Source organism: Hippoglossus stenolepis, chromosome 2 (assembly GCF_022539355.2).
Source record: "Hippoglossus stenolepis isolate QCI-W04-F060 chromosome 2, HSTE1.2, whole genome shotgun sequence".
NCBI classification, from domain to species: Eukaryota; Metazoa; Chordata; class Actinopteri; order Pleuronectiformes; family Pleuronectidae; genus Hippoglossus; species Hippoglossus stenolepis.
Window position 1 is genome coordinate 15,302,258 of NC_061484.1, and position 25,785 is coordinate 15,328,042.

General features: G+C 41.6%; 1 protein-coding gene across 3 annotated transcripts in view; it reads right to left on the reverse strand.

The window, feature by feature from the left end:
* Positions 1–23,894, reverse strand: part of LOC118100340 (microtubule-associated serine/threonine-protein kinase 1) — a 64,450-nt gene extending 40,556 nt beyond the window's left edge. The window contains exons 1-2 of one of the 3 annotated variants that reach the window (XM_035145316.2): positions 22,765–23,894; positions 14,933–14,961 (exon numbers count right to left, since the gene is read on the reverse strand). In XM_035145316.2, the coding sequence (XP_035001207.1) occupies positions 14,933–14,961; positions 22,765–22,803 (68 nt within the window). In that variant the 5' untranslated portion in view covers positions 22,804–23,894. Of the gene's footprint in view, positions 1–9,761; positions 9,989–14,932; positions 14,965–22,764 lie in introns of those variants that run through there. The other 2 variants (XM_035145307.2, XM_035145325.2) reach the window with 2 other exon arrangements.
* Positions 23,895–25,785: the final 1,891 nt, after the last annotated feature.

The following is a 25,785-nucleotide window of genomic DNA, read 5'->3' on the forward strand; positions in this document are numbered from 1 at the left end:
CTCCGTATCTGTTGGCTGTTTAATAGACAAACGCTTTGATATGAATAAAAAACAAATTGACAGTAAACATAATCCAGGCATCAGTTAGTGATGTGTTATGCTGACACCTGACAATGATTCCTAAGATGCTGTTATCGAACCCTAATGATAGAGAAATATAATTGAGGGTTGATATTTTACAGTTTAATCATAAACTTTATTATAATTAACTATAATTTAAAAGAAAACACAAATACAACCAAACAACTTGAATTAAGAAAGTACATTTTTGGGGTAAAATGTAAATTATAAATGCACATCTTTTCAGCATATTCTATTCTGTAAATAAAAGTTTCTATGTTGGTGCATATCGGCAAACCTAAACGCCAAAACCTGTCAGTATGTCTGTCAAAGGCTCCTATCAGCTGATTTTTATCAATCGGTAAATCAGTCAGGCTCTATCAATTAAAATTCCTCTAAAACATGTACGGCAAAAGAAAATAAGCACATACCAGTGTATTTTGTAGGTGACCCGGTCGCATGTTGACACATCAATGTTGAGAGAATAACATAAAGGTGACCCACGGGCAAACAAATAGAGCTACTAAAACCCAAACACACAAACACACACACACAAGACGACCAACACTCCACTCTCGTGTCTCGCCGCACCCAGGCAGTCATCGGCTCCGACGTTACGATCAGCCCGCTGCCGAAGGGTCAGAGGTTAAATCCGCGGTAATGACTACCGCATCAGCTTTGACGAGCAATTATCCCCCCGCGGGCCCTCGGCTGGCACTGGGCCATTAGTCCCCCTCACACACATAACCCCGAATGTGCCCACACTCATGGAAAAATACACATAAGCACAGTGCTGGTCCCTAACACTGCCCCCAAACTGTCGCAAAGCGTCTCCACTCATTACAACAACAGAAGTAACACAAACAACAACACTTCGATACAGATCATTAAAACTACGCTTTTATTTCTCCCCTGTTTCTGACACAGTCTCTTGGGAGTAAGACATGATGCACCAACTGCTCAAAGAACCTGTTTAATAATAGAGAAAAACCCTAAAGTATAAATGTGTTTAATTACAATCCAGAGCTTTAGTTAAGATAGTATTGCGCTCATCAAAGTAACTGCTGCAAAGTGGAAAAACAACATTTAGCAACATTGATTGAACCACTTCACCTGGAGATAAAACTGAAAGGAAACACATCTGAGAGGTTGCTAATAATCCCTCATTGCATAAAACTACCGCAGCAGGTCAAAGTTGAATAATGACGTGAGTATTTAAACTGAGATGGATGTTTACGATGAACAGATAATTTGACTATTTGACCTGTGGATTGTTTGATTTCCAATTGGACTTCCAATCAACTCTGCTTTTTTTAATAAAGAAACATTCTCCCTTCAGTCGAGAACACAAAAGCGACTACAGACGCTCTAAGAAGCATGCCAGGCCAGTAGGTGGCGATAAAGTCTACATCAATGATCCGTCAAATATCAAAGAAGAAAACTGTGATCCAAGTAATACTGGTTGAGACAGATGCCTGTGAAGGCCAGTAATGCTAAATATAGCTATAAACTAATAATTAAATCATTAAGTGTAACATTATTGTTGTTGTTTCTCATTACACAAAGCAAATCATTGTTTCCCAAACCCTCCATCTTTTGAAAATCTCTGTTTTAGTCAATTAAAAACACTGTTTGCGTGTGGAGGTGGTGCGGAGGAAAACTTAGATTTGTGAAGTGATTAGCGCTAATTATCTTTGTTCTCATTTATAAATACTTTCCCAGGTCAAGGACAGAACACCCTCGAACCAGCGTTTGGAAAGAATCTAACTTCATTATGTTTCTTTGCTTCGTAATTACTTCCTAAATTGACTCCTCATGGAGCAGGCTGTCGTCTCCATCCTAAAACCAAACGGCCTCTGACTGGTCTATGATGTAGTCAGACAGCTGAGCACACTCATTATAACAGCTGGACACTGATCAAAACACAGAGCAACGTGGACAATGAGCTGAACACCTCCATTATGCACAGAATCAAATTAAAGGAACGAGCCCGTTCAGAGTGAAGAGCCAACACTGACAGCATGGTGGCCCGTCATGAGAGGACGTTTAACAATGTGCAGGAGGACACAGGCAACAACAATGTGTGTGTGTGTGTGTGTGTGTGTGTGTGTGTGTGTGTGTGTGTGTGTGTGTGTGTGTGTGTGTGTGTGTGTGTGTGTGTGTGTGTGTGTGTGTGTGTGTGTGTGTGTGTGTGTGTGTGTGTGTGTGCTGGACCGTAACTGATTATCCAATCGCATGCACATGTAAGGCTGTGACAGATGTGAGTGAGTGCCTGTGCATGCTTAATGTGTTTCACCTAGTAGATTATTAACTCTCTGCTGTGTGTGTGTGTGTGTGTGTGCGTGTCTTCTGTCTATTAGTAGCATCGTGTCCTGTTCCGAGTGCTGACTCACAGAAGACCAAACCTTTGTGATGGTTACACCACACTATTAATCCAAACCCACTTCCTGTCAGGTGACCTCTATCTATCTCTTTCTCTCTCTCTCTCTCCACATCTTAAAGGTAAGTGCATGTTTACAACTTAAAATGGAGGCAATAAAATGCTTCCCCTTTAAAAAAGCTTCCTGGTTCAACAGGTCCAGGTCCTAGTTGGTGCGTCCCATTATGCAGCATCCACTGCTGGTAATGCCGGGGTCCTAAACAACCACTGGGATCTATGCAGGGTGTAAAGTGTCCAAATCAAGCCATCTGGGCAGATTTATCAAGCCTGAGGCAGTTACACGGAGACAGAGAGGGTGATTGAGATGAATGCAAACACACACAAAGGAAGATGGATGAAAAGATAAAGGACATGAAACTAGGAGGAGAACATACGTGTGGGCCGTCTTAGTGTTCGGGATTTCTGCAGGGGTTAGTCACATGGCTTTTTCTTGTTGCTATGCAATGGAGCACAGAGACACATAAACAGATGATTTGTTGACATTCCCCATGAAAGAGAGGCAAAGCATGAGGAAGAGAAAAAAACGATGAAGACAAAGCCGACCTAAAAAAGTAGCAAACAGAGCTTCACAGCCGTAGAGAGAGAAAGTAAATGAAGATGAAATACTGACTCAGTCACCCAGTCACCCCAACATGTAGCAATGATTTTGGCAATTCATGCTGTGACTCAGGGGCAATTCTCAGTTTTTACAACGAGACTTGGTGCTAGTTCAAGAAATGAACAAAGGTTGTGTGTTTTGTGGTGTCTCTTATTTGAATAAAGAGCTGGCGGACTGACAAGGCGGGCCGACCGGCGGGCTGGATGATTGACATGCTGGCTGATATTCAGGCTGAATTTCTGGCTCGCTCAACTTCCTCACTGGCGAGTTGATTTTGTAGTGGCTGACTGACATAGTCATAACACTAAAGTCTGTCGGGGGGGGGGGTCGGAGCCGTCGTCTAAATCCTCTCACAGAGAAGAAAACTAAAAAATTGAGACCCCAGCAAGTTGCTAAACGAAGCTAATAATCTGCTGCTTGTAGTTCCATACATACGAGAGAGGTAGAAAACATCACAAGGAATGTAAATCAGCTAAATGTAAGACCTATGATATTGTCCTGTTTGATAACTGAACTTTGTTCTTGACTTGAGATCATTATGTGAGAAAAACATTATCTCAGTAGGTTTTTCAACCTCAACTCACAGACCTCATCAGTTAGTGCGGACTCAGATGTCACAAGGCCAAAGATTATCTATGAAATGAGAGCAGGGTTGTGCTTTTCCGAACTGTTCATGTTCTGCACTAAAGGTCAAGAGAGGACACAACAGCCAGCTTCGTTTACCAACTAGAATCACACGCATACCAAAGACCCAGTGGTCCCCTTATGAAACCATATATAAATTCACTAGATCCAGATTTCTATTCAGATCTACAATAGATTTCACAAACTAGATATTAGTTCCCTAAATGTGCATGAATTATTCCCTTATTCCCTGGGAAATGAAAGTTAGTGGGTATACGTGGGTTATTGAAGCTAAAAAAAAAAAGGCATTTGACTCCTTTCTTATTGCCCGTGGAGGAGTTTGCCTTTCAGATTTTTTCCCCCAGTGCGCCATGTTCGATAACTCAACCGACAACTGATGCACTCTCTCACCTCGCTGTCTTGCCTAATTAGCGCATTCACCCATGTGTGGATCTGAGCCGATAAAAACCAGTGTCTTCTGCAGTCATTTGACCCGGGAATGAATCTATTCCCATTGCAGACATAAGCCAGATGTTAGTGGATGTTAGTGGGCTTTCGGACCAGTGGCAAAGGGGCATTACAATAAAAAAAACTCCTGGTTCCACATCAAATTTGAATGAACATGTACTATCCTTCCACCAAATTTCATGTAAATCCATTCAGTAAAAAGAAATGAAGGCACAGTAATGAAAGCTCCTCCTCCTTACCTCCTTAGCGAAGTGTAAGAAAGACTGTGAGCTGAGGTTGAAAGCCACAAAAAAGGTGGGAATTGGATCTTGAGTTGAGATAAATTTGTCACTGACAGAGTTTTTCCCACAAATGCTTTATAATAAACAAGGTTAAGAGTAAGAAGAGCTAAAGCTCAGCTAAGCTTCCTGGTTATGATTAAAGATTATAGAAAAATGTGTATTACATTTAATACCATGTCCCCTAAAGATCAACTGGTCGGGCACACACCACAATCAGAGGGGAGGGCACAGCACACAAAAATAGAACGCAACGGGACGCAATAAACATCCAGACGTCTATTTTAGTCACGCCACAGCTCTCCAGTCCAAGGTGTTGTCAGATGTTCTCTAAAGGTGTGAAAGCGTATCCTCAGGCAGAGTGATGCAGGAGGAAATTGCGGCAGTGCAAAGACCTATCTGGATCGTTCTGCATGTGTCACTATCAGTCTCTCCTCAGCTGGTTTCCTGTTTGTCTGCACCAGTCTCCCCTCCTCATATTTTGCAGTCACTGTACGTGGAGATCTGAGAGGTGCTCTGAATCGCCATAATCATGACATTTCCACCGTGACCTTATCCACAGCCAATGATCTGCAGCCGTCCTAAAGACATCATAAAGACTAAACAGAGCCTCGCCAGTGAGCTGCACCTCATTTGCATGAGTGGAGTGTCTGGCAGCATGTTAAACAGACATTAAAAATGATCTAATCTGATTATGGATAATGCATACAGATTCACAATAAAGCAAGGCGCCGGCTTCCATCTCTTAGAAGAGTGTTAGAATGGAGACGGCAATAGGAAGCTTAACTTAATAGATTGCTTGGCGTGGTGCTGCAAGACTTTAAATTATGATACTGATAGTTTTAAATTAGCTTCAGAAGAAAACAGTTCAACAAAACAGCTTCGGCATTTTGTGAGCAGACGATTATTCCCTACGTGAATTGCATGTCGTAAATAATAAATGAATGATTTAAAGCTCTCTTATAATGTGATAACACAAGAGTGACTAGAATGGCACTCGATAGACGGTCCCCTTAAATTCAAGCTGCACCAAACCCATAAATAATTATCTGGAAAATCTGTAAAAACATCAAAAAAGGCCTTGTCTATGTAAACATAGCACCAAAATGCAACGGCTTATTCTGTGAACCACACTGCATCTTTCCACCAAGTTTTGAAGTTATCTGTCAAGTGATTTTTGCGTAACCTTGCTTTTACAAACACAATGCAGGCTATTGATAGAACATTAGTTTCAATTAAATATGTCAAGTATCAACCCCGTCTCAAACAAAAGAAAACATTCAACATCAACTTATTGGCTTTTCCACACTTTGCCCAGTTGTCATGGAGCCAGCTCTGTAAAGTGTTGAGTCCACTGAGCAGTGAGATAGAGTTGAAAGCTCAGAAAATAGCTGGTAAGTGGTGTTGAGGTAAGAATGCTTTTTTCTTTTTTGGTCAAACTTACTGTTTCGCAAACTATTTGCTGGAGCAGAATGAGGCCAGGGCTCAAATTCCACTTTTCTGCATTTAAGAAATTAATATTCAATAAGGCATTAATGCATTAATTCTTTATGGTCCCATTATCAAAACACAGCTGTCTTACAGTCATTCTTATGAATGGCTTAATGACGTCTATATAATCCTAATGCACCACTTAAATATTAATAATTCAACCAGATTTATATTTATCTGTAAAAACAATTTTTTGATAAGAGATTATCATTCTCATGCAACTCATGTTATCCAGGTGCTCGTCCAACTCCCTGTCAGCTGTTGAAGATACGCTGTGTTATCATGTCATCGTTATATCAAAGATAAACCACAAACAGTCTGTGTGTTTTGGTTAAGGCCGGCCTGAACACCAGCCAGTAACAGATGGTGCTGTCATGCTACAAACAACACGAGTGGAGCGTGCACGGGAGTTTTCCTTTTCCACACCATCCTTCTCTCTACCGCTCCTTCATTAAAAAAAAATGCTGCTGCTCAAACGTGTGTCACTGAATATACAGCACCCATGTTTCAGAGGCAGGACAAACAGGTTTTCTTTTATTTTTAACACCATGCAGGCAAAAATATCTGCGTAAGCACCTTCATTAGTGACCTCTGAAGGCCACAACACTGAGCTTCATTGTAAGTGTGGGTCATTTGTAGATGCCAAAGCAGATAATTGTGGTACCTGCTAATGAGCTTTCAGGTCCATCATCCTCATGGTTGCTGCACTGTAGCCTAAAATATTCTGAAATGCTTGTTGCACAGATCACAGCAAAATCAACAGATGTGTAATATGAAGCGAGTGTTTCAAGGTGAGAGTTGTTTTTGTCTAAAATCTTTTATATTCAGTGTAGCAAAAAATGTATGTCTGTTCAACAAAAGAGCATATAGTCTAAAAGTAAAACATGATTTTATGATGGTTATAATAAATTATTTATGTCACATCATGTGAAAAGTATGTTAATACATAAACACTGTACTTCGCATGTAAAGATGGACGACGTGTCTCCACTTCCCCCCCAATACCCAGATGTGATCGCAGCCATCTTGCACATCTGGAGCCAGAGTCTGCGTAGTAGCGATTGGGGGGCTTAGCTGCAGAAGCAAGGTCCCGTCAATAAACACGCTTTACTAAGTGCGAGTAATTCTCAGCTGTCAGCTGTCAAAACTCAGTGTTTCTATAGCAATCACATTTTTATTTTAAATCAAACTTGACAGAAGCCATCTTTGTTTCCTGGTATGGTTGTCACTGTTGCCTCGTAGCAAGAAGGTTCTTGGCTCGAATCCCAGCTTTTTGCGTGGAGTTTCCACATTCACCCTGTATTTCCAGGTATTTTCTCTGGGCAATCAGTCCAAACAAAAGCATATCGGGTCACGTTGATTGTCCATATGTGTGAATGTGAGCGTCAATGATTTTCTCTATGTTTTCGCCCTGCAACACGCTAGCAACCTGTCCAGGGAGTACCCTGCGTCTTGCCTAAAGTCAGCTGGGACTGGCTCCAGTGCCCTCTGCGACACTCAAAGGATAAGCAGCAAAGATAAGGGATGGATGGACTTTTTGGTTTTGTTCATGTCACATCCACTAACACAGAGGAGGTGGGATTCATGACCTAGCCTAGCTAGCCACTAGGTGGCGATAGAGACTCTTGGCTTCACTTTTGGGGAGCAGTCCTGTCCTCCACCTTTATATACAATCTATGGTACTGTGTGGAAGTGCATCCTGTATGACTGTAGTTATCTTAGTGTATGAGTGGGCTAATAGTGTATGTACTATTTGAGTGAGTGAAATAAACATGCACTCTCATGTTCTTGAGCTGCAAACCACTGGGAGCTCCTTCACTTGTTTATCATCCACTTTCAGTCCCTTCGTCCATTATCTCAAAAGCCCAAACAAAAAACCTGCAGAGTTTACCTTCAAGTGGAGAGGACAAGCAAGGAGGGGGGGAGGCTAAGAAGTACACACTGAGAGTGTATCGTCAGGGGCTCAGTTAACCCCGGTGGGCTACTCTTAAATGTAGGCTGAGACACTTCCTCAGGCTCTGTCTTTCATCCCACCAGACTCCCTTCTTCCTGTTGCTCCGCTGCTTTCTCGTGCCTCACTTTCTCTCTCTCTTACTCACTTCTGCTGTCTTCCTTTAGCTCAATCTGTTTGGGAGTGGGCCCAGAGAAGGATCTCTCTTAAATGCCATAGCACAGCCAGAAAACACACAATATAAAGCAACAAAGGGACAAAGAGAGGGAGGCAGGAAGAGAAATCAAGCGTAAATTATTTGATGATATTTATAACTCTAAATTAGGACTATAGGTATTGATGCGAGTGCTAATATGACACCTTAAACCAGCACGGATTCTAATGACACTGCTGAGCCCCTGACTTTCCTATAGCGCCACCATGAGGTCTAAACATTACACCTGTTTAACGTCATCATGTGAGCATTGTCACTGTAAGCATGCTTGCATCCTAATTTTAGCATTTAGCTCACAGCATCGCCTAGTTTGCCCCCCCTTACCAGTTTGATGGATATTTGTTGTGATCTGCATTTTTTTACTATTTTCTGATTATTTTCTACTATTTAAAATTTTGAATCTCAAGTTGCTGCAGTACTATTAGTAATAAACTCTACCCTAGTGTATAATAATCGTAAAACTGGCCAATGACCGCACGTGAAACAGACAAGGACAGAAAAATGGTATTGCATCACACAAACAAACAGACTGTGAACATGCTAAGCTCCAACAAGGAAACAGCAAACACACGTGTCATGAGCCTCATAAGCAAACACACCTAATGGAAAGAGCCCACACATGTTCTCCATCAACAGAGGGAGGTCTTATCCTTGTTGTTCATATACGGAACATCCTGCTGTTCATTCCCTGCACAGTGGGAGCAATGGTGAAGATTCAACTAATCCTCCTGAGATCAGATGAGATGAAGACTAAAGCTAAAATGAGGCACCGCAGGAGGGGCCACGGGGTCTGCACAGACTGTACATTAGGCGAGGAGGAGAGGAGATGAGAGGGGGGAGAGGAGAGGGGAGGAGTGTAAGTGTTGCAGGGAAGAATTGAGGGAAACAGACAAACAGAAAGTCAACGGGAAAGATGGAGGACAGACAGGGTGACGTTAAGGACAGAAAATAAAGGCGAGAGGGAACGGGGGACGAGCAAGGAGCTTGTGCCAAGCAGACACCACTTCAGCACAGCCCACTTTTGGATCTCTGCTACACAAGCACTCCCTGGACACTGGACAATAATACTATCATAATGCCATCTCTGACACACAGGGTACTGGCCAAGCACACACATGCCTTTGACTGTGTGTGTGTGAGAGAGAGAGAGAGAGAGAGAGACACAGTGACATCACCAGCTCACAGGTCATAATCTACAGACTATGTGCATCACTACAATACAGCTCAACAGGGATATAAATACATACACATCTGAGGAGTTGTAGCGGCAGAATTGTTTAGTGGAACACACACACAAATAAAAATCGTCAAACAGACGATTAACCTTGATATAACCCTGTAGGCATATATTCATCAGATGTAACAATAGACTAAATGCACAGAAACACGTCACATATACACACATATGCATGTACAAACATCAAGTAAACATGCACACACACACACACACACACACCATATTGCTGGAGCTAAATGGAGACAGGGAGACAACTGTGAGACAGCATGATAGCTGGCAGGGACGAGGGTAATACATGGAAAAACACAACAACCTCCTCCGATGAATCTACACATACTAACAGCAGCAGGGCATCACACCGGTCACAAAGACTGCACGGACACAGATTGTTGCCATTTACCTTTTTGTGCGTCGAAACATGTTGCTAGAAGCAGAGGCTGTGCTGGCAAGTGAACATGAGAGCAGCTGAGGCTTCACACAAACACACAGGGAACTAAACACACACACAGATAGAGAGAGGCAGTCAAGAGGCAGCGATTACACTCCACGCCGGCATGTGAGCCTCCTCTGGCCAGTTAAACACATGCACACACAACCAGACTCTCTCTCTCCCCTCTCTCTCTCCCCTCTCTCTCTCTCTCTCTCTCTCTCTCTCTCTCTCTCTCTCTCTCTCTGTCTGTGACTCTGTCGACGTGTGGATACGTGCAGGAGTGTGGAAAAAAAGGATTTGAAAAATGTCAGCTGTGTCACAGGCGGAGAAAGCGGCAGAATTAAAGAGAGAGAGAGCATGGAGGGAAGAAGAAGAAGAGAGAGAGAGAGAGAGAGAGAGAGAGAGAGAGAGAGAGAGAGAGAGAGAGAGGGAACAGGCTGCCCAGCATCCCTTTTAGAAGGGGAGAGGATTGTGGGGCTGCTCTCAAGGGTATCGTGCCAAGCCAGGAAGTGCAACATGACAGAGCGAGAGGGGAGGGAGGCACAGAGAGAGAGACAGACAGAGGGAGAGAGAGAAAGGGACAAAGAGAGAGAGGGAAAGAAAAAGGGAATGGAAAAGACAGGGAAGTCAATGCAAGCATATACAGTATGAGTGAGAGAGCAGCGTGTGGGAGAAATTAAGTGAAGATGCAAGAAAAAGCGAGTGATTCATGGAGGAGTGAACCCAGTGAACTGAAGACTAACGTAAATGACAAGACAGAGACGGAGAGAGAGAGAGAGAGAGAGAGAGAGAGAGAGAGTGAGAGAGAGAGAGTGAAGGGCACTGCAAGCTGATTTTTAAATGTGACCGTGGATTATTCTGTGTGATATTTATATAAATCTTTCTCATGAGTGGCACTGACATTACAAAGACACAGGTCGTTAAAGGATAACGTTATATTCTATATTTTTCTTATTGGAAACAAACACCAACAACTAAAAAACCTAATAATAAGTATTTTCTGTGTAGCTAAAGCCTGATGGAGCTTATTTCTCTGTACCATAAACCTCCACCTCCAAATAACAATGATAACAAACATTGCATTGAGCTGGTATTCATATATATTTTTACTATTGTTAATAAATCCCATAAGAATAACGAAACCAACCATGCATTACTCTATCAGTGCATTACGGAATCTATCTAATGAAAAAATATCACGTGTCCAAATCAGACCAAATTTCTTACTGCACTTCCTTAACAATAGACATACCACGTGTGAAGCCCATAAGATGAATGGCTCTCAAGGTAAGCATTCCACAGACAGACAGAGATTACTGGAATTTGATAGATGTTTCCTTTGAAGCAAATATTTAATTACAAAAAGATCGAATCATGCTTTTACGGAGCCTTTAAATAATTGAAACTGTGTTTCTGTCCAGTCTTTAAAGATTTACATTGGGTACATGTTCAGTAGGAGCTGAGTGCGATAGCCGGGGTAGAGAAAGGGACAAGTCATGAGAAACAGACTGACACACTGTTGGTTTTCATGGGATTTATCGCCAGTAAGAAAATATAGAATTTCATCAGCCTTATCCTTTCAAATATAGAGACAGACATATGTTTGTGTTTTTCCCAAGATAAACGCCATATTGGACGAACTCCGGCATTGTCCTACATATCAGAGGAGCTGCTTCTGTAATGCCCGTCTAGAGATGTAATGTCTCCGTGTGTGTTTGTGCGTGCATGTGTACGCCCTTCCTCCTTCCCTTTGAAACAATCCCACCAAATGTTAAAGCTGACGTTGGGTGACAGTTGCACAGTAGTGCTGAGGGGAGTAATTCAATAATGGATGTCATCTCTAATGTGGGAGACTGGATGGATAAAATATACATGAGGGAGTAGAGACGAGGGGAAAGGGGGCAGGAGGACGAGGGTGGTGATATCACTGGCACACAGCAGGGGGGGTCCCAGACAGGCATGAGCAGCATGATATCACATAGAAAGCATAGTGCATATTTTTGTCTGGCATGTAGGAGTTGGATTTTCTCTGTCCGTCTTTCACAGAAGAAAATTCAACCTGTAATGGTTTCAAACATTTATCAACTTGCTTGTCAATTGTTTCCATTCTGATGTCAACATCATTTTTGTTTACACCCTAAGTAAAAAAGAGACTGCGGCTCCACCCACAGGAGGACATGTGTAGAAAAATCCAACTCCAGCACCAGGCAAAGGGTGTTGGCTAAGAGCCTGCAGCTCCGGTGTCTCCTTTATGTCATGCTGTGACATCTGCCACGTTGCCACACGGGGTCAGAGGTCACGGGCAAAACACACCCGATGACAGCAGTCAGGGACACACACCCGCACTGCACACGGGAGCACACACTCTCACAAAGGCTGTAAATTGTAATAACACACGGGACACACACACACACATGCACATTAAAGATCACAGGCATGTATAAGAAGCATCATCAGGGTATTTCTGCCAGACAGTACCTCTGCCCAGAGTGTGACGCATGCAGAATACTGAGTAGACAACTACACACACAAATACAAAGAAATAAGTGAAATACAAATTCAGCTATACACAGGGAATTAAAGCCATGCTTCATATTTACAACCTCCTGTTCTGCCAACACTCTCTGTGCAGCGATAACAGTTTATATGATAAAGAGACCGATGACAGAGTTTTATATTTTGCTCACATTGAACAAAAGCAGGAAACTAAAATAAGAAAAAGTGCGGCTCTGGAATACAGCAATTTCAGAAAAATTTCAAGGATATCAATGAATTAAATTTAAAACTTTTTAAGACCAATGACAAGTAATGAATATGAAGGAATATCAGAGTCCCAGAATTACTAACTTAAAGCTCCCCATGTTACCTCCAAACTACAAGCAGAGACAGTTGGCATCCATAGTGTTTCCTACAGACAGTGTACTGAGATTAATTGCAGTTATCAGTATGACGTTGCTGTTGTTTGTAGTTTTATTACAGCATCCTAATATCTGTATCATTGAAAAAGAACTACAACACACAGGGACATTACAAATCAAGCATAACGCCAAAATATTTGCTTAAAGCATGATGGAAGTAGTATTAAATGAACATTAACATAATTAACCTATCTAAATGTATTTAGGACACTATGTCCTAAATACATACGTAGCATTTTAACATATTAATATATTATTATTATTAACATTATCATTATTGAAGGAATATTAGTAAAACAGTGATAGAGACACTGTGTATTTCAGCACCATGGACAGAGACTCACACTTAAAACAACACCAGTCTTTTCACGTATTTCACATTTTGCCTGATCTAATTGTTTAGTGTGAGCGCTTTCATGTGCATGTACCACAAATGAGGATATTTTAATCAGTTTTGTCGAATCTCAGAGGATCATTCAGTCCCACTCATTCCTAAATGGCACAGAAAATGACTCCCGAGGCCTCTAATTCAGTCACTAAATGTAATCCATCTTTGTGGAGAAGCCAACTGTATCTCTCGCTTTGTCTCCGTGAAGCCAATCATGTTTTTGTAGAGCCGTCTCTGAATGTTAATGTCTGGCTGTAACGTTGACTTTTTGAAGAAATTTCCATGAATGATTTCATTCAAGAGCACCGCGAGTAGCTGAGATGAGGCATGAGAGGGCGTCCTCTCAAACTCTCTGCTTCTGATTTACATGATTTCCTTCACAAAACACTTTCAAACAATAGGTTACAATTTAAGATTTATGTTACTGTAACTGTGGCGCTGGTTAAATGGTGCTATTCCTTTTGGCAGTTAAGTTTGTTTACAGTATGTTAAGTTTGCTATTGGCAGGTTTGTGATTTACCGGGAGGTATATAAACAACCATCACTGGATTACTTTGACACTAATTTATTTAAACAGATTCTGCACGTAAATGCACTGTATCTGTTGGCGAGGGACAAGATTTGGGGGCTGGAAGCTTTCTAGTTTCCATTTCTACTTTGACCAATCTGCAGGTAAACAGTCCCTGTGGAGCGCAAAAGAGGCGGAACACATTGACCCAAGTGCATCAGGTATTGGCATTCTGATTTATCTACATTGATATGCCAATGGCTATTAATAGAGATTAGCTAAAATGTCGTCTGGACTTAAAACACCTAAAAAAAAGTATCACTGTTTGTGTTTTGTGTGGAGAAACGTTCGACTCATGTGACAAAAGAAAACTAGTCGAACTGGAAACAGTGTAAGATGATTGGATGCCGGTGTCTTGGCCCAGATATCCACTGTCTACTCCGAAAGTCCCTTAATATTGGCCATAGGTCCAAGAGGCTAATTAATTATCCCACGGCAGCCAATGGGCTCCAAGATTACTTTGCTACTAAAGAAAACTCAAAAACTGAATTATTCTCAGAGAAATCCTGGATTGACTTCTGTACATGATGTCCTTGGATCTAAATTGGAATTTCTATCTGTCTGTTGAGATTTGAGTTCATGAGAGAAACTTGTATTATTCAGAAAAGGTTTTTGGCCTTACTGTAAAAAGTAGGTCAGCATCTTCAATACTAATGCTAAACGAGATTCATTGACTATAGTGCTCTGTGCTGCCATAAAACAACAAACGACACTACATCTAATCACTGTACATTACACATCATGTCTTGCTCTAATCTCCTTCCTCTACCTCCCCACCTTCCCAGAAACACATGGGCAACTGAGGTCACAGCACTCGTCTCCTGCTGCTGAATGTTCATTGCACGCCCGATTGCAACAGATTGCTCCGACTGAGACGCTCCGAGTGAGAAAGGGCTCACACAAAGCTGGAACACGCTGCCGTCTGAGGACAAGACTCCCACTTCACAATACCACATCATAACCATGACGTACCATAAAGATGGAAACATCCCAAGGCCTAACAATGTAATTCCCTCTGTGTCAGTATGTGTTTCAGCTCAGAAAACCGTTTGGTTGTATGTTGTGGCCATAAGATGTAGAAAAACAGTAAGGTTTTATATATGTAGCCATAGCAGATGAAGTGACCCATCTTCCTTGATTCTGATACTTTTCCAGCTGGAATACAACTTTCAAAGTCCCACTAAATTCCATGAATTCCACAAGTAGTGGAAATTAATTTAATACCCCATACATACAATAGAGGAATAACATGTAAATATGAACTTACCTGCTACTTTTTCGGGGCAGAGGCAGATCCTTCTGGTCAGAAACGAGAAAAGAGAAGAGGAGAGCGCAGACGCATTAAACAAGATTTATGTCTAGCAATATGTGAAGCAATATGTATTCAATATGTTTGTGTGTCCTCCTTGTTACAGAGTATGGTTTTATTCTTAATATAAGAGTGAGTTTTCCTTAATTTAGGATTTTACTTTTAGGATTACTAAAGGCCTGAAGAGTATCCAGTATTTCACACCCACACAAAAGACAAGCATTACTTCAAAATATAAGTAGAATTGTAAGCAGTTTATTGAATCACACTGACTCATCTTTGCAACACACTGACTGCCACCAAGGAGGAGGATTGTGGTCACGCTGATTAACCAAATCCTCACTAAGGATCATGTATCTTATGATTATTAGCATCATCATTAGCATGCGATACAGAAAAACAAAGGACACAACAAACAAAGACAGAACAAATCATTAGGGTTTCGTGATTTCTGCCTCATTGTATAGTGCGAGTGGGAGGCAGTCTGTAAGCTGATCCCTCCTAAGTGCTCAGAGACTTCAGAGCTCTGAGAAAACAGCAGGTTGAACGGAGCCAAAGTCAATTTCAAAATGTTGCTGCTATATTTATGACACTGGGTTACAACAGCAAGGACTCTGATGTGATTAGGAACTACTGGGATGGATCTGTGTGCTGCTTGTTGCCCATTTATTCCCAATTTGATTCCCATTTAACACTTGGCCTAAGTAAGATCAAGTTACCTACAGTCTGCCTGTCCTGTGCTGATTATTAAGCCATATTCTAGTCCAGTGGCTCCTCTAAAGGGATATCACCATTTGTTTTGTTTTACTCAGGCTTAATGAAATAGAGCTGTGTCTGTGAAATAATAAAAAAAAATCACAGTGAAGAACCACAGCAGTGTCAGAAGCTGAAATCAAACACAGATGTAAGAGGAAAATATAATGAAAAATACGAGACTGCAGTTGGTTTTCCAGAGAAGAATTTCATCCTTTTAAACAAGTGCACTCTCTCTCGCTCTCTCTCTCTCTCTCTCCATCACTTTCTCTCTCCACGTCTATCTCTTTGTCTTTGCATAAGTAAACAGGCATTCCAAAACCCAAACAAAGCCGAGCTGATGATACACGACTTGACAGCTGGAGCTCTCATCTCAAAACAAGCTCGCTAACCAAAACTTTCCAGCACTGAGAGGCGTTAATATTCACACTCTATACACTGTAAAGCGAAGGGGAGCCAAAAGAGCAGCAGAAACACTGCTACGCTGCATCATTGTGATCATCGACGATTACCACCATCTTGAGAAAGTGCAGCATTAGTGAAGTAATCACACCAGTACAGAATATTGGCAAAGGATGGGCTCTATATTTTAGGAAATGTGCTTAATTGCTATTTGACGTCACAGAGTTCTACAGTCAATACTCGCCCTTAAAACTCCAAAACTGTTTGCCGATCCATTTCTGTTTGTGCACAGATCAAACTGTAGAGCAGGGCCTGTCCAGCTCACTAATTAACCCACCGTATCCTGATAGGCACTTCTTAGACAGAGCCAGGCCATAGAGGTGGCTAATGGATAAAACCTCAGCACCTGCTCCCTCTCACTGCGGCTGTCAAACAGAGCGCCACTTCACGTGTGGTTGCCATGTTACTGTTCACTTCAGCTTATTTTTTTTATTATATTTATATTTACCTGAGCTCAAGTGACCATGACAACCCAGCAAAGTTCTCAGTAATATTCAATGTTACATAAACGGTGAATTTTCGATATTCTGATGTGATATGATAATAACAGTAATCGCAAGCCTGGTTGATCTTTATAAGTGTCTCCTCAACATATCCTGTCTTCACGATTATACTTATGAGTGCCACAGTGTGTCCTACTTGGTCCTCACACTTCACCACTGCAGTATCACTGAAGAGATATCACAGCTGAGTGATAATACCTTTGTGATAATACCTTTCCAAGTCAAAAAACCCCTGACTCAAACTGCCCTGCGGTTATATGGCTCCACCAACCAGTGCAGTGTGAGTCAACGTGTTTATTTTCCAGTCTCATATGAGATCATCTTGACCTTTGACTTCAACCACTGAAATTTAATCAGTAAATCTCCAAGTGACAACTGGTCAAAATTTGAAGAAATTCTGTAAAAGCAGACTTGAGATGTCATGTTCAAAAGGCCAAAAACATGTTTTGTGAGGCCACAATGACCTTGACCCTTGACCACCAAACTCTAAACACTTCATCTTTGAATCCAAGTGAACGTCTCTACCAAATAATAACAGATTCTCTGGATGTTTTCTTGACATATGACATTCACAAGGCAAATGATGTGATTTGTGAGGTCAGCGTGACCTTTGACTATCGAGAGCACTGTGGATCTCCTCAGAGCTAAAAGAAAACTTTGCAGAGATATTGTACTGTAGACTCAAACTAACAGATGTGTACACGTACAAACAAACACCTCCTTGGCACATTTAATCCATTATGCGCAACCTTCATTGCAAATGATTCACAGCCGTTCAAAATAGATGAAAATATTAGAGAACTTTCTCTGCCTGACAAGTGAAGAAAGGATGTTGCGTATTCAGTTTTCTTTCGTCCTTTTGGTTTATGTTTACCCAAGGACAAAGCGAAGTCCAACTGGAAACCGAAGAAAAGAAAAAATGTTAATATGCTGCTGCTCTGGGCCGAGTCATGAGGCTTCTGCTGTGTTACGTCTGCCAAAGCTGACAGCAGATTGCAAGGCAAATGTCACACAGTGTATTCTTCAGTTTAATGGCCGACCAGCCTTCGACATTCATTTAAAACATCTGAACTCACTGTTCATTACACGGAGGTCTAAAATTATATAATGTCTCAATATAATGTGCAACTGACTCTCTTAACCTTTATCACTTTCTTGTTACACTGTTAAACTTTGAAAAGGTGCTATTTTTCCCACCTTGTCCATTTTTGTGGATGAGGTTGGACACAGGCTTTTGGTGCTTTATAGGCGTCCGGGATGATAATTCAAGGCCAGAGAAAGTAGTTCAAATATCTAAAGCTATTCTCATATTCACTCTGGCCCAGATCAGTAGCTTTGATGTGCACTTTGCTCTCGCAGTACAAAAACGACCCTTTCTGAATAATACAGACATCAGAGGAATGAGATGAGGCAGAACAAAGCAGTGGGCATGGCAGTGAGTGACAGGGCTTGGCAAGGAGAGTTGGATCTTCTGCAGTGATCACACTCTTATCCCTTGTGCTTAGCATATTGGAAATGGGCACACTGCCCAGGACAAAATATTGGACAAATTATGCCTGCGTGTGTGCGTGTGTGTGTGTGTGTTACTCTACACTCAGAGAGGGATGAGACACACAGTTTGACTTGTGTGTGTGTCAATGCATGAGCATATGGGTTACGTGCAATTGCTCTCCACACACCTACAACAGCTCAGGACACAACGATAATCTTCACCTGAGATGTAAATGATTCTTATCAGTGAACCACTCTCTTTTCCCACAGAGCCAAACTAAATAGACTGAACGGTGAGATCATGGCTTTCATCGTTATTCCAGTTGATTTCGTTTTTATTTAACCTGGGTTTAAAGAAACAGAGGGAGGGTCGTTTGGAAAATCTAATATTCTGAGATTGAAATAGAGGAATGCAGTTTTAAAAAATAAGAGGCGTTGATGGGCATGTAAACAGCCATGTATGACCTTAGTCTGAAAACCTGGGGTCAGAAGTTGTTTTCCCTCAAGGAGGTTATGTTTTCATTGGTGTATGTTTGTTAGCAGGATTATGCAAAAAATCTGGATCTAGTGAATTTAAATGTGTTTTCATAAGGCGACTGTTTGGCCTTGGCTGAGGTCTACACTCTCAAGTGCCATTCTGGTTAATAAATAATTAAAATCTGCACTTTTGCTACCATGACATAGTAAATTCAATGCAAAAGGTATCTTAAGTAGCGACATTGAAAGATTTTAATGATATTTTAATGATACTCACTTTAGCTGAAGCTCAAATTATTTTCACTGCCCACCCTCATAAATGAACAATGCACATTAAACGCACACACACACACACACACACACACACACACACACACACACACACACACACACACACACACACACACACACACACACACACACACACACACACACACACACACACACACACACACACACACATAAACAAACAAACACACACACTCCTTTGCCTCCCTCTTCTGTCTCTCTGGTGTGAAAGTAGATCCCAGCAGAAAAGAAATCCAGATACGGTAATAGCTACTTAAAATGGGGTGCACTGTAGCCCACAGCTGCTGCCTGTAGCCTCTAGTCTTTTCTGCCTCCCCCCAAACTCATTTTACCCCCGTCTGGCCTCAAGCCCTTTCAGCCCGTCCTGCTGCTGCTGGTGGTTGGTCTTCCTCCCTGAGGGCGCACAGGGCTGTTAGGCCACCATTAGTCCTGTTAATGGGCCTGACAACTGTGCCACATCCTTAGCATTTAGAGCGCCGCTGTCTGAGATATGGATATCGACCACTTCAATGGAAATGGAGAGTAGGGGCAGGGGGTGGGAGTCAATTTGATATGTACATATACTGTGCATGAATGTTGTGCAAAAACACACACACACACACACACACACACACACACACACACACACACACACACACACACACACACACACACACACACACACACACACACAAAAACGAGATGTTCGGTGTAGTGTCTGTACAATCGACTGAATGGATGGACACACTCATTAACATGCACTCAAGATCTGTCTAGAATCAGAAGTGGAGTTTGACTCAGCAGTGTGATCTTCTTGTAAGTGCAGGGAGTCTTTTTGTGTGTCCGTGCGTTCCTGTTTTAAGTTGGATTCAAAGTCCATCTTGCAACAGTGTGGGTGTATGTCCTGCTGTGTCTCTGCATACACCGTGCATTACTTTCAATCTTTATGTTCACATCAAAACCGTCTCCTCCCTCCCCTGCCAGACTACCCTGCTCTGCAATCGTACACGTCGACATCTGATATTCAGCTGCAATTATCCTCTGAGGAAATCTTTCTATCATGAGAACCCCTGAGCTCAGCAAAGCGACTCAACGTCCTCTAATTTACCCGCTGAACTCTACCATCAAACCATCACTGAGCGGGAAGAGATTTTAACCATTTGATAAAAATCGACAGTTTATATGACGCGTGAAAGTCTTTACCTCTATGAAGAACAAGATCTGTCACTTGTGTGAGGAATTATGTACCATGATAGAGAATCTCCCCGAAGAAGCTGAAACAATTAGAGTTGCTTGGTGAAACAAAAATGGCAACCACCTACTCATGTATGGATTCTTTGCTCCTTCTTTTTTTTAACCTCCACCAAGGATATTAAGCTGTGTATTTGCCAGTGTCTGTTGTTTGTTTGTTTTTCAGCAGTATTATGTAAAAACTACTGAAAAGATGTTATTTGGTTGAATAATGGATCTTGAATCAGGCATATTTAGGGGACTGATATCTATGAATGTGCCATTTGGAGCGGCTTGGTTGAATTTAAGGGGACAGTTGGGCCTTGGTGGAGGTATGCGCTGTACTGAGATCCTTTTTGACCTAAATATTTTTGAATTTTAAACTTTGGGTTGGACAAAATACACTGGAAACTGAATATGTCATGTTTGACTTTCAGAACTTGTGATGGGCGTGCTCCAGTATTTTCAATCATGTCATAGAACAGCAACTAGTCGATCAAACTAAAAAAAAAAAATTAGTAAGTTAAGGTAAAACATATCGTTGATTAATGGATTTAGAGCATTAATAAGGGACATTACATGTAACTAAAGCATCATTACATCCGAGAAGGACGTCATGTTTTCATCATTGTTTGTTTCTTAGTTAGCAGGATTACGTAAAGAGTCCTGAACCGATTTCCATGAAATTTGGTGAAAGGGAGTAGCTATTTTTTACCTTCTTTAACATGGCGGGTTAGGGTGTTAGCATTACTAGATGGAGGTATGTGCTCTCTGCGATCCTTCTATGTAATTTCAGGACTCTCTCGCATTTTTTAAAACAAACAATTCACCCAGACAATATTGGGCAAATCTATCATTACATTTAAAGTAACTATTAATTGGTGTTAAGATTATAATACCACGACTTACCTGTGAGTGACACACAAAGTCAAGGCTACCCGCTGACGCAAACATCATATTAGGACTGAACAAAACTACTGTATCTCTCCCTGCGCCGCTAACAGCTACAAAGAGACAAGGATTATCAAAAGCTGCAGTTTAAATGTCACAGAGATACAGAAGAGGGAGAAAGTAAACAAACGTTCGGCCGGTGGGAGAGGTAGCAGAGAGTCTTGTATGACTTAAAATGAAACTGTCTCCTCCATAAACTCCATCAAAGACGGACATTTATCTTACAAATCTTTAATCTTGTGTCTGCTTTAATCCACCAGAGCATACAGTAAAGGAGCACTGCACCTGGACTGGATACTCTCTGGAAGTCTGGGAGTGTTGCTACTGTTTTCACAAGTGAACAACATTTGTACCGAAAATCTTCCAATTTCACGTGTCTAGTTTATGATGAGCAATCATCAAGAGCAGAGTATCTTTGCACAATGTACAGCAAAGTAATTTTACTGCGAATGAATTCACGAGGAAGCAGAGAAGGACAGGCAGACAATGGCCCCGCACACTGAGCTTCGCCTGCCTCATCCATTCATTTCACGCACGCGCCGACCACACAGGCGAAGGTCTCGAGGGAAGCTTTTACCAGAGCCTTCCTGTGGCTGTCATAATGTACAAGATGTGTGCTAAGTGACTATCATGCAAATGCAATAGAATAATCTACTCCTTCCACTCTCCCCATCTCCATTAAGCAACCCATACTCAACATATGACATGGTCATTGGACTTGTACACATATTGTTGTGAATATAAAACAATCTACACACAGATCCGTCACCCGTTGCACTTACTACTGAATTTATAGGGATGCTTTCGAGACAACATGTCATACAAAAGGCTTTGTATACCTAAAACTAGGAATGAGTTGTCTACCATTGTTGATTTTACTACTCTGATAGCTACTGTATCTCTTTAATAGTGTGTATTAAACTATTGCAAGCTATACAGCAAATGAATACGCAAACCCCCTTTTGATATTTTGAACTTTAATGTGATAAAGTGACATGTATTTGAATTTAAATTAGGTCAACAATTTTATTGGTGGACCCTGTTTTGTGCAGTAAACTAAATTAACTGACTGGGCACCTTCCTGTATCCAAACCTAAAAGTGAAGCCTTTACATATTACTTGCATTTACTCATTGATCTATGCGTCCAACGGTTGAATATACAATTCCTGGCCCTTAACCATTCCTCGAATATAGAACCACATCATCACTGTAAATCTAATTTTAAGATTATGTGCCGGTAATTGTGAAAATGGCATGAAAGCTGATATAGGGGATAGACTGCAAAACATTGTTTCTAGCTTTTTCTTCCTTCATGACATAAGTCAAACAAATGAGTTCTGGCTAGGGCTAACCGACAAAGCAATATCAATTATAATCAGAATCAGAATTGTAATCAATAGCAGTATATAAAATGTTTAGTATATATCAATATATACTGCAGGCACAGTGAGAAGTTATAACACAATCGATCTACATTACATGTGTAAAGTAGTTCTGCCGTTTAAAACCACAACCTTCTCTCAGGAGCCGAAATCAGTCTTTAAACTTAAATATAATAATAATAACGTGACATTTATCTTGATAATTATCCAATACTAAATGATTGGCAGTTGAAGCCCAGTCCTAGTTCTCACCTGCAGCCTCCGTCTCCGGATGATCCCAGAATCATCCATGGTGCTTGTCCGGGGGTCACACCTGTCTGGAGGGGTCACCTGGCTCCCGTGGTTTCCAGGTGGCGTCGCGAGAAGACCGCCCCACTCTCGCGTGGCTTTCAAATGGCCAGCACGTGTCCACGATATACCACTTAGCCCAAATACTCAGGAGGAGTATCGGAACATCGTCTATTGGCGATACGCGATTCACCGTCAGAAATAAAAACAGATAGAGGACATCCGCGCTCCCTGATAGAAATATGATCTCTATGTCTCCAACTAAAAAAAAAAAAACTACTCGATCAAATGTGACCCAGGCTTCAGAGCTGTCACTGCTGTGCTCCACCCCTGCTGACACCCCATGCTGGCAGCTACAGACGGACACCACTGACCGGGCTGCTCTGTGGTGGGATCTGCTGAATAAGCGAGTGGGGTCAGCGTGTTGTGCATGGGCTGAGGTCCAGCTGAGAGATAAGAGACTGTCACACCCGAGATTAGACTCAACAAAACAAGTTTACACTCATCCTCACAACAACAACAACTACAACAACAACAACACAGTGCGATTGCACATCAGATCAGACAATGCGACTGCTGTCATCCCGTCAAACGCTTCAATAGCAACGATCCTCAGATGGTGATCCAGCCACTTGGCAGCAGGAACCCGCTGCTTCAGAGTTCACGAGCAGCCTCAGCTCGTGCATCACCGTCTGTTCGCCGCTGAGGAGGCTCCAGTGCATGGATGCGGGACTTTCACTGGATGCACATGACAACTACGAGCCACCATTATCATATGACTCCCGCATGCTGTCACCGCGTATGTGCATTCAAAAGGAAAAGGTGAGATCACTGAGGATCTGCAGCGACTGAAACGCGCGCGCGCACACGTACACGTACACATTCACACGCCGCTAAAGAAAGCAGGTTGATCACATCGCGGTTTTTCGTCCTCCGGTAAAAAAAAAAAAAATACACAAAACAGCTTCCTCTGTTTTTTTCCGAGCTCTCTCAGTTACACGACGTGCTCCCTCTGCTCCTCTCCGGTGTAACGCTGCCTCCCTTTTTCTCTCTCTCTCTCTCTCTCTCTCTCTCTCGTAAAACGATCTGTGGGAGCCACACAGGGCTTCGCTCCATCCTCAGCTCCAACCACCCACTTCCTACAACCGAATGGCGTTTAACCCCTCAGCGGCCACAGGCTGGGAGGAACACCGTGGCTGTGAGGAGTTGTGAGGTGGGGGTCTTACATCCCTTGTTAACGTACAGCAAGGAATTTTAGTGGAGGGAATTGTGTTGGACCATGGTCTAATTATGCATTGTTTTCAGTGTTGTAATGTAGTACCTGTGTGTAACAGATAAGTCCTCATTTAGCCATAGACCACTTCAGACCTCCCAATATACTGCTGATACTGTATGTATTCAGTAAATTCATACAAAACTAGGGTTAGGGTTCAAGGTCCCCATGTGAAACCTTTTATCAAGATCTATGTATTATTATCCGACAAGTCAACAAAAATGTTTAAGAATTTTGCGATGTTGAAGAAAGTGAAAAAGAAAGATTCGCCTCTTGACCCAGATCAGCACCAAAATGTATCGGATTCTTTCTTGAACCATGACCCATTCTTTACCATTCCAGCAAGTTTTGTGGAAGTCGGGTCAGTAGCTTTTTGCATAATCCTGCTGACAAGCAAATAAAAAAACAAACTAACGAGCACAGGTGAAAACATTATCTCCTTGGCGGAGGTTATACCAAACTTGACCATATTATAATCAGGTTAATACATGTACCATGAGATAATACAAATATGTCAACGGCAGTGGATGGTATTGTAATAACATTGGTGATCTCTTGACGTTTCATCGGGCCTTGGATTCTAGTTCGGCTCAGCCTTAGCATTTCACTCAAAGTCACACTGCAGCCTCACATATCTGCTGTCAACGCTGCTTTACTGAATACTCCAAAAAACTCACATTCCTGACTGGTCATTTTATTCATAAAGAGTTTGTAAAATTATTTTCCAGAAAATGTATCAACATCTAACAATATCTGCATTATCGATTAATCTCGCAATTATTTTCTCCATTTGTTGGATCGATAAAATGTCAAAAGATAAAGGAAATAATGCCCGTCACAGTTTTCCAGGGTTCTCAGTCACATCCTCAGACGCTGCTTTTTCGTTTGATCAACCACAAAAGACCTAAAGTCGAGGTAAAAGAGAGAAAAGCTGCAGATTCCCACAAATGATAAAAAGGAGTACTGTTTTCAGTTATACTGAGAAATGAAAATGAGAAATTACTGAATAACTTGATTATTAGAATAAATGCCAGTTTTTTCAAATGACCTACTAACTAATAAAAAAACATCAATATCATCATATACAGTACATACAGGATAATGGGATTGAGATTTATTTTTATATATTCCACTCCCATTTCAAACAGAGCAAGTGTATCAAGAGGAACAGCAGTTTGAAATTCACAGATATGGACGTGGCATCCAATGTTTTGCATGATTCCTGCTATCTTAGCATTTCACCGGCATCTTTGCATGTTTCAACAGAGAGGTATTGTTTCTTCAAAGTTAAGTGTTTATACTGTTTGTCTGGCTCATATAACTGACATCATCTAACTGAATTAACAGTCAGCGCAGCATGTCGTCATACTTCCGTTGCTATTCCCTAAAGTATTGTGGGTTATTCAACATTCACACCTGTCACACAGGATTCACTGCCAGTTATATTTCATAGCTCCTCACCCGTCAGTTACCTAGACCCAAATCTTAATGAATGAATACTGGCATTTAAACAAATCCCCTGTAGTGATTTTGCAGATTTATTGTGTTTTCTATAGATCTATAGTAATATTCACACCAAGTGGACCATCCTGTCCTCACTGAGTCATAAATGATGCACACACAGATCGATACTGACTGAAAACCACCACTAAGCACTAGTAATCCCTGACACATTTTAAGGGCAAGGTCTATCACCTTGTTGACATAATGCA